The 9,742-nt window shown below is 47.2% G+C and overlaps 1 protein-coding gene across 1 annotated transcript; it reads right to left on the bottom strand.

The window, feature by feature from the left end:
• Positions 1 to 877: 877 nt before the first annotated feature.
• On the bottom strand, positions 878 to 2,611 carry LOC100384011 (putative cytochrome P450 superfamily protein). The gene is made up of 2 exons (NM_001176622.2): positions 1,714 to 2,611; positions 878 to 1,632 (listed from the first exon to the last, which is right to left on the bottom strand). Exons 1-2 carry the CDS (start codon positions 2,593 to 2,595, stop codon positions 1,006 to 1,008), a joined length of 1,509 nt encoding a protein of 502 aa, NP_001170093.2. The 5' UTR covers positions 2,596 to 2,611; the 3' UTR covers positions 878 to 1,005.
• Between the last annotated feature and the right edge of the window lie 7,131 nt (positions 2,612 to 9,742).

The following is a 9,742-nucleotide window of genomic DNA, read 5'->3' as shown; positions in this document are numbered from 1 at the left end:
TATTGGACATGAAGAAAATATAGATGACAAAATATTTTAGAGTGTGCTGTAAAAGATAAAAAATATTTCTTGAAAGGATAAAATTTAGAGAACGTTGCTGCCAAGACTTACACTACAGTAGTACAGTAGCGTCTAAGGCCATGCCCCGCGTGGCCGCGTGCACCCACTTGAGCGAGGGCACATGTTGCTGCTGAATGTGGTGCTTGTGGCCAGGCACTGGCCACGATGCCTAGCCTGCTGCGCTGCCTGCAGGTCGTTGTCCTGTGCCTCCGCTCCCACGGTGCCCAGGCTCCACATTTTGCTTGGCTTCACGACTGAATAGCTAGACACCCAACATCAGGTTGGGACCTATGGATTTATGATACACGCAAGAGAACTGTTCTCTCTTTATCTCCTAGCTTCCGGTCGCTAAAAAGATCTCAGTCGTTAAAGCCTTTAGTGACGACCCTTACAACGGCCATTTTTATGGGTCGCTAAAGATTTTTTAGTGACCAACCGTAGATCGATGAAGACGCTTTTAACTACCAACTGTAGATCGTTGTAAGTGAACCGTAGATCTTGGAAGAACAGCTGAAAGATGATAAAATAAAGTTGAAATTGATCAAGAAGTAGTGTTAAAAAATATGGCATGTGATCAATCCTAAGAGGTGCAACAATTATCCCGCCAGTCCCTTGGCTTACATCCCTCTCTCTCTATATATATACCCCTTGCAATAATAGTGGCCGTCACTTCCCTCCCAAATCTCGTTTTCAGTCATTTACAACAAGGTTCATGCCAAAGATCCGTATACCAACAGACACGCAGAACTAAGAAGAGCATCAGGTCGCAGAGACTAAGCAATTGCAAAGTATTAACAGAGCAACTGTTCATCATTTTCAAGTGAGAAGTTGAATCCAACATCGTTACTAAGCTCGATCGGAAGCTTTTATCGTAAGTAAGACTGTTTTAATCTTATTTGACAGGGGCACAATGCCAAGAACGAAATGCAGTTTGGACTCCAATCTTCAAATTTCCATGGCTTCCTCGTTAGGCATCGCCACAAGGTGCAACTGTCTTGTTCTCCTTGCTGTCGCTCCAACCGTGGTGTCCATGTCCAGCTCCTCGGCGCGGATCCCAGCTGGAAGGCTCCAGTCGAAGTAGTAGAGGAGGCGCACCACGATGAGCTCGAGCGTGACCAGTCCGAAGCCCATGCCAGGACACATCCTCCTCCCGCTGCCGAACGGCAAGTACTCAAACTGCGTCCCCTTGTAATCCGTCGTGCTTGCCACGAACCTGTCGGGCCTGAACTCCTCGGCTTCGTCCCAGAGCTCTGGGCTTCTAGCCATCGCCCACGAGTTGACGATCACTCTGGTTCCTTTGGGCACCTCGAACCCGCCGACGTCGCAGTCCTCGCGGCAGAGGCGGGGAAGCAGGAGCGGGAGTGATGGGTGCAGCCTCATCGTCTCCTTGATCACCATACCGGTGTAGCTCAGGCAGCCCAGGAGGGACTCATGGTCGCCTGGGTTCTTGCTGTCGAGTGCTCGCCGAACCTCTGCTTGGGCCTTGTCCATGGCTTCCGGGTTCCTCATGAGCTCGGACATGACCCACTCAGCCATAGACGAAGTCGTCTCGGTGCCTCCTATGAATAAATCCTACATATATAGGAGTTAGGAGGTTCATCTTTGATTTATAAGGTTCCATTCAAAGGGATCAGATCGGAGAAGAACACTTACAATGATGACTGCCTTGATGTGTGTGATGTTGAACGGGAAGTCGAACTCCTCCTCATCTTTGATTCTAAGCATGGTGCTCACAATATCGTCGTCTTCCGCCGCCTCAGCATTCTTGACCTTCTGCCTCGCCTCGCACGCCTCGATGATTTGGTCCAGCACCTGGTCGAGCTGCTCATGCGCCACCTGCAGGCGGCGTCGCATCCCGGTGGCGACGTCCAGGAACCGCATCGATGGGAAGAGGTCGGAGACGCAGAAACCGGAGCCGCTGCTCAGCACGACCGCCATCACTGACAGGAATTTCGCCTTGTGCTCGCTGCTGAAGCGGTCTCCGAAGGTCGCCAGCCCAGTGATGTAGTTAGCACAGGAACGGTGGCGGATCTCCCTGACGAGGGACATGGTCTCGTTGTCCCTGATGGGTGCGAGCTGCCTCACCTTGCGCGCGCTGAGGAGCTCCAGCATGCACAGCTTGCGCAGCGCCCTCCAGTAGGCCCCGTAGGGAGCCAAGGCGAAGCCGTGGCCGCCGTAGCCGATGATCTCCGTGGCGAGCAGGTACGGGTACGGCCGCGACGCGAAGTTGATGTCTTTGTCACGGAGCACCACCTGCGCAACCGCCGGCGACGAGACCACCACGGTGTCCACTTGGCCCAGCCGGAGGTACATCACAGGGCCATGCTTCTGGGCCAGGTCGCGGAGAGTGGCCTGCGGCTGCGAGGTGAGCAGGTGGTGGATGCTTCCGATGAACGGGAGTCGCCATGGGCCAGGAGGGCGCTTCTTCTTTGATTTCGTTCCAGTATTGTGGTTGCCATGATTTGATGATACAAGAAGAGCAATCACAGAGACGAGGAGGAGCAAGAAGAGGAGGAGGGCCGTCGCGCTTAGCATTATCGATCAACGGTGAGCACTTGGCTTGCTTGCGTACTTTTTGGTAGATAGATATGAGACGACGATGTTGACTTTTATCGTTAGCAAGTGTGCATACTTTTTTCAATTAGTCTAATATTGTGACGGTCTCTGTTGTTGTTAGACATGGTACCCCCAACACCAGCGCAGAATTAAAATCTGGGTGGATGGTTGGAGACTTGGAGTAGCTAGGATGATGGTGATAACATTGATTATCTGAGCTTATGCTTCTTCCACATGATCAGTTTATACAAAATGTTTTTTAGATGACGTCAAAATGGATTTTTTTTCAAATGTGAGCCCTCGTAGGCTCCTCCAACAGCTACTTCAAAAAATCTATCAAAAGAAGGTTTTTTAATAGGCTCTTTCTAGAAAAGAGAGAGTAGTTCCTCGAAAAAACCAACAGGAGCCGGGAGCCAGAAAAAGTAGCTTCTATTGGTTCCTCTTACATTTTTTCTCTTCGTCGGCACTACATTGTAGAAGAAGCTGCAGGATCGGAGAAGCTATATTTCTAACCAAATACGGTACTATTTCAATAGCTCTTCCTAAAAATAAGGAATGAACTGTTTTATTAGAGAAGTCACAGAACTAGCAGAGCTGGAGCTGGGAGAGGAAAAGTCCTACCAAAGAGGACCTTACTATTGTTTATAAATATAGTCAAACTAGATGTTGATTGATTCCTCAAATGATGAGATGTACATGGGGTTGGGTGTACTGTGTACATAACAGCTGACTCTTCCTCCTATTCTATGAATTGTCTGCTACGCGCTAAATGTTGCACATCGGAAGAGCACATGCGCTTGACAGCAAATTTTGCTTTTCCCAAGACAAGAGGGTCAACTGATCAGTTCCTCTTTGTCTTCATACTCCATTCAGACATTCAGCTCAAGTAGCTAGCTAGTGCTCTCTGTACTGTACGTACTTGGTGATATTGACTTGCAAATTTTGATGGAGGAGTCCATGCGCGGCAAGGGACCCCGCGCTGGTCATCCGTGGCGCCGCTCTCGTGGACGACAACCCGCAGCGGCGGAGGACTCTACGGCGATGTATGACACTTGCGGACTCGCCCATACCTTGATTCCGGCTCGTGTTGGATCATGGAGTCGCCGGTACAAAAGAAGCACTGTTATTTTTCATTTGAGAAGCTGCGTGCATGCAGCTGCCATTTTTTATTCTAGAAGTGTGCGGCTGAAGTAAGAAAAATGAGAAAGCCTCTGCTTGGGCCATGCAACGTGCACATGGTCAACGAAGTGTACAGAGCCTCTAAAGCAAGAAATAAAGAGACAAGTGAATCTTGCCAATACAACATAAAGTCGCTAAAGAGTCAAGCTAAGCCCATACAATAAACCAAAAAACTCTCCATTTTCAAAGGAAACCTCGATAAACAAGTCACACGTACTATATGTCAAGCTCGCTAAAGACACCAAAGCAAAACTCATCACTTTCCTTAAGGAGTTTTTTCTATATATTAAAGCCGGGAGCAAATCAACCCTTAGGTGCGTCCACGTCTGCGCTTTTGGCTTCAGTCGCATGATCCTAATCCAACGGTCACAGACACGTCTCATACAACCCATCGGATAAAGCAACAAGGCTATTCTAGAAGGCGCACCCAACAGAAAAAGCGACAGCGTCCTCGATGTGGCCGAGGAGACGGGCGATGCCGTCACTCTCCACGGAAGCCACGATTGGTATGCTCCCCCTCCACTGCCCCCTTGCGTTGCCTTCCCTTCCATCATTTTCAATCTCCTGCTAGGGTTCAGTTTTGGTTCTAGACGGGTTTGCTAGCCGATGTGTGGGGACAAAGGAAAGTTGCTGTTGTGTGGAAGGCCGCACATGCACATATAGGAGAAGGGCGTCTGTGCATGCGTGCATCTTGGAATTCTACATTATATATGTTAGCCGGAATTGTTCGCATGCTCTATCCTAGAGCCGAGCACGAGGAGGAAAATGTCAACGACATAGATGGTTCATGTTTTCGTGGGGAATACAGGCTGTATATTCAGAGATATAGAATATATGTACGTATCTTAGCTATCGGTTACTACTAATTTAGATTTCCTAACTACATCATTTTTTCATTTTTTTCCTCTCCCCTTTTCTCTTCTCTGCCCTTCTTCTTTACTTCCATTTTTTCATAGGATGCATCCAAACGGGAAGCTTTTTGCTACCTTCCTGCTACTATTGCATATAGAAATTTTGGAAATCTATATTCTATAATTCATGTTAACGCTCTGTTGAACGTATAAATGCATCAGTAAAAGACTCTGTAAGGCGCGAGCAAAATAACATATGATCTCAATTGTTCGTTTCAGACATGGATGCACCCGATTTTCCCTGCCCTCTTCTATGCCTGTGAAAGAGTCATCAGAAATTTCATGAGAACAACTACCATTTAGTATTGTGAGGTAAGCTATTGAACTATATTGATTTGGCTCATTCAGAGTTTCAGATTGTCAGTTATTAATCAAATGCTATTATATACATGTAGGCAACAATTTATCTGGGAGATGTGCTCTCTATTCACATGAAGAAGCCACAGGGTTTCACGTACAAGAGTGGAATGCATCTTTTTTTTGTAAATACCAAGTCTCTTGCCTTTCGACTGGTATCATTTTTATTAATTATTGCACACATATCCAAGAAGTAATTTATCTGTGGTTCTTGCTTATAGTTTTCCCATATATGCAGGCACCTCTTCTCTATAACTCTGGCACCAGGAAATAACTACTTGATTGTGCATATATCCGCACGCTGGGTGACCGAACATCCGAACTTTCAATTCTTTGGGAAGATTAGTTTGAGGCAGCAAAAGTGTTAAGAGTTGGAAGAGTAGCAATACTATTCTTAAAGTAGCACAATAATGGGGACTACCACAAATAAAAAATGGACTATTCTCACAGGCTTGTCTGGCACAAGTAACTTCCAAGAGGCTCTTGCAAGACTTTAAACTACAGACATAGTTGTGGCAGACGCCCAGACAGAGGACTCTAGGTGCTTAACTTCTTTTTTGCATACCCTACACTTCGACGTTTTTAGAAGTTCCTGCAACTTTAAGAATTATTACCATGGCCAACTTTGTTGTGTTTCCTATAAGATCTATATAGATGGGCCAAACCGTGCACCAACACAACATTACAGGAAATATGACATTCTTCTGCTTATTGGTCTTGCAATAAGAGCAACTCCTTTCATCAGCGTATTGAAGAATATGTTGAACAACCTAAAATCCAACAAAGTAATTTTCCTTTATAATGCATTTTGTATACCATTAAGAAACTCCAGGATAATTAATAGCTCAGAACTGACTGAGTTGGTAAAACATGAGGTGAAAAGCATTGGCTCTGAGATAGGCAACTTCAGGTACAACGGTTCAAGAGGGCCTTCTTCTACTAGGTCACTAGAGAGCAAGGATCTTTCGAATGGTTCAAAGAAGTTATGAATGAGGTTGCTGAGTTTAGGATACCTCAAGAAGCCTAGATGTATATGTTTAAATCACTCTGCGCGCGCAGGGCGCGCGCCAGCTACTAGTATAATAACATCTTTGCTTGGATGGTAGAGGACCTAGCAGGAGGTGTTGATGGACCCCTCATCAAACTCAACCCCAATCACTACAGCCAATCAAGCAGAAATTTAGCAAAACATATGTCAAATGAAAGATCCCAAGCAGCCAAGGGTGAGGTTCAGCGATTGCTCCATGCTATAGTCATCTGCCCAGTAAAATACCCCTAATGGTTGTGCAATGTGGCACTCATCAAGAAAAGGGTAGAAAATGTTGAATTTGTGTAGACTTCACCATCCTCGATAAAATCTTGTCCCAATGACGATTTCCCTCACTCAAGAATTCCTACAATTCTTGATGCCTTAGCTACTTGTAAACTAATATCTCTCTTTCACTAATTGCTTCGTTCTCCAGTTATCACCAGATCGAGATAAAATAGAAAGATGAGGAGGAGACATGTTTCATCACCCCTGTGGGATTTCTTGCTTCCACGAAATGGTCGAAGGTGTCATATCAGAAATGTTGGAATACTATTTGTATACAAACATACTGTTTTACGAGTCAAACGAAATTGGATTTGGAATTTTATGGGTTTTCATTGATTTTATACAAAATTCGGAAGTTCTACGATTTAAAATGAAAAAAACAAAAAAGGCACAATGTACGTGCAACTGTTGGTTGGAACCAGCCTTAATTATAACGTTGGTCTATGTTGGGTACTTCTTTTTATTCTTTTATCATGGAGAGCTTATGGTTAATAATGTCTAATTAAATTTTTAACATTCTAGATTCGGTAAAGTATCACTTAATAATCTATATGATCAAAACACTACCGGAATCAATAGCTTTGCCGAGTGCCTGAAGCACTCGGCGAAGCCTTAAAAACACTCGGCAAAGGCTTTGCCGAGTGTAACACTCGGCAAAGAAGGCTCGGCAAACAGTACATCAGCAAAGCCTCCTTTGCCGAGTGCTTTTTGTCGGGCACTCGACAAAACTCTTTGCCGAGTGCCAGAGAGCACTCGACAAAGAAAAGTGGCCGTTACGGCGCCGGGTGACGGAGACGGCAGCTTTGCCGAGTGTCTCTTGTGACACTCGGCAAAGAAGTATTCTTTGCCGAGTGCCTTCCAGGCAGCATGCACTCGACAAAGAATACTTCTTTGCCGAGTGTCACAAGAGACACTCGGCAAAGAAACCGCCAGGGAGGGTCCCCATGTCAGGTTCTTTGCCGAGTGCCTTAAGTGGCACTCGGCAAAGACGACCTCTTTGCCGAGTGCCAGCGACATAACACTCGGCAAAGAACCTAAGCCGGTGCCCAGGTCTATGCTCTTTGCCGAGTGTTATGACCCAGACACTCGGCAAAGAGCCTCTTTGCCGAGTGTAACACTCGGCAAAGTGACCAGTATATACCTTTTTTATTTGTTTTTTGTATTCCATCCACACAAACAGAAGATATCACATATATATATCATATATATACATCACAGATATCATCACAGACATAAATAGCCAACACAAACATAAATATCCATCACAAACATAAGTGTTCAACACACGTATTAAACACAAACATAAGTCTCAAACGTCGCAAGCTCTCACATAAGTATCAAACACAGACATAAGTATTATACATAAGTTTTGAAGTCTAAAACAATGAAAACACAACACTCATGGAGGTGGGCGGTTTGACCGGGGCTGCGTTGGGCTGAACCCTTCCGGAGGGTTGTTGGATGCCGCCCCAGATTGGCCCTGCACAGAGAATAGATTGCATGTGTTATACCAGATGCATTACAAACATGTAACTACAATTTTGATACTCACAGGAGTGTGGAAGAGAGTAGGGTCAACTGGGGGGAACAATGGAGGTGGCGAAGCGATGCCCTGTGCGGCGCCAAGGCTCTGCATGTACTGGAACATCTCCGCCATCCTCTGATCAGCCGCTGCCCGCTTCGCCATTATCCTCGCCTCCATCTCTTGACGTTCCCTCCTCTCTTCTTCTAGTTGGGTCTGTAATATTACAAGCCAACGTTATAGTAACTCAAAGAGAAGGTATATAACTCAAGAAAGGACGAGTTACATAAGCACTAACCTCGAGTTGCTGTATGCGATGCTGTGAGCTGTCGTGCCGAGGTCGTATGGCTGGACTCGAACCCCTGCTCCTTGCTCTCACCTGAGACAGAGTGGGAGTGGAGGACGAGTCGATTGCCCCGTCGGCAATCCAGTACCGCCCATGTCTCTTGCCTCCTCTGACCCTCATCAGCACATCGGGGTCGATTGGCTCGGTGCACGGATCATAGTCTGGGCCATGGACCTCCTGCGCCATGGCGGTGTAGTCATGGAGGCGGCTGTAGACGGCGGGGTTGGTGTAGGCCTCGGGCCCGTCATCCGGGTTGTAGGTGACGTCGGACGTCGCCTTACCCTTATGGGCCATAGCATAGGCCGAGAAGGTGGAGCAAGGCCTGCCACCATGTGACGCCGACTGCAACAAAAACCAACGAGATAGTTAGAAATAATATCTAACTTAGTGCTATATATCTAAATAAAAATGGTGGCGCACCCATGCTTCGGCATATTGGCCCAGGCTCCGGCTGCCTTGGTGGTGGGAGGGGCCTTGCATCATCAAACGCCGTTCCCGGCTAGCTGTGTGCGCCTCGTCCCACTCAGCCGAACACCACCTATCCACCATCTGCTCCCAACACAGAGGATGTGCGGCGCACCAATGTGGAATCACCTACAAAGTAAACACATAAAGTGCATATCAAAAGATAAAATAAAATTCATGCATGGAGTACTGGTACCAAACATGCATGACTTTACCTGCAGGTATTGCTCCCGGGTCAACGACATGGTTCGAGCTTGAGGTTTGGTCACCTTCTCCCCAAGGACGGGGCCGTGGTAGGTGATGATGGCATGGATGCGGGCCTCATAGTGCATGTCCACGACGAGCTTCTTACAGCTCGTGGTGGCCACCACATCCGCCCTAGCCTCGTATCCAGCATCGCATCTGAAGAAATCCTGCATACAAAAACGATGTATCCATACATTATTTCAAGAATTTGCAACGAATGCGACATATTTTACATTATACTAAGACTTACCCACAGCTCTTGCTTCACCCGCTCCGCCTTGTTATTGAATTCCCTGCCGTCCCGATCTACTGCATCGGGGGCGACGGCGTAGTGGTCGAAGGTGAAGGCTGGGCCCGTCACTCCGGCGTACTCCACAAGTCCAGGGAAGTGTTCCCTGCACAGCAGGCCGAGGATGTTATTGGGGGGGGGGGGCGACGATGACCCCCAGCATAATCCAAAACCGTCCAAGACCTGTCCAAGTGATAAATAAAAAGTATTAGTTTATATTATGATTTTGAACACATAATATGAACAAGAATGAAGAACATAAAGTTACATACCTCTCCCCTTCCGGCCGAATCAGCGGCCGTCTGTCCTGAAGTATGGGACGCGGCGGGAGACTCGCGGGGCCTCGCAGGTAGATGCTCCTCGAACTAGAGCCGCCTGAACCTGAGGCGTCCTGCTGCTGGTTGTCGTCATCCTGAGGCGCCGCCTGCTGCTGCGCTGCCTGCTCTACCTCGTCCTACTGCGCTGCCTGCTCTGCATCGTCCGCCGTCCTACTCCT

This window comes from Zea mays, chromosome 4 (assembly GCF_902167145.1).
Source record: "Zea mays cultivar B73 chromosome 4, Zm-B73-REFERENCE-NAM-5.0, whole genome shotgun sequence".
NCBI classification, from domain to species: Eukaryota; Viridiplantae; Streptophyta; class Magnoliopsida; order Poales; family Poaceae; genus Zea; species Zea mays.
The sequence above is the reverse complement of the archived record's forward strand: the minus strand, read 5'-3'. Positions and strand labels throughout refer to the sequence as shown.

Bases quoted from the DNA above. Each gene is read 5' to 3' on its own strand.
- LOC100384011 (NM_001176622.2), bottom strand. From the start codon at position 2,595: ATGCTAAGCGCGACGGCCCTCCTCCTCTTCTTGCTCCTCCTCGTCTCT. The intron at 1,633-1,713 runs GTAAGTGTTCTT...CTATATATGTAG, and splicing joins ACATCAAGGCAGTCATCATT to GATTTATTCATAGGAGGCAC.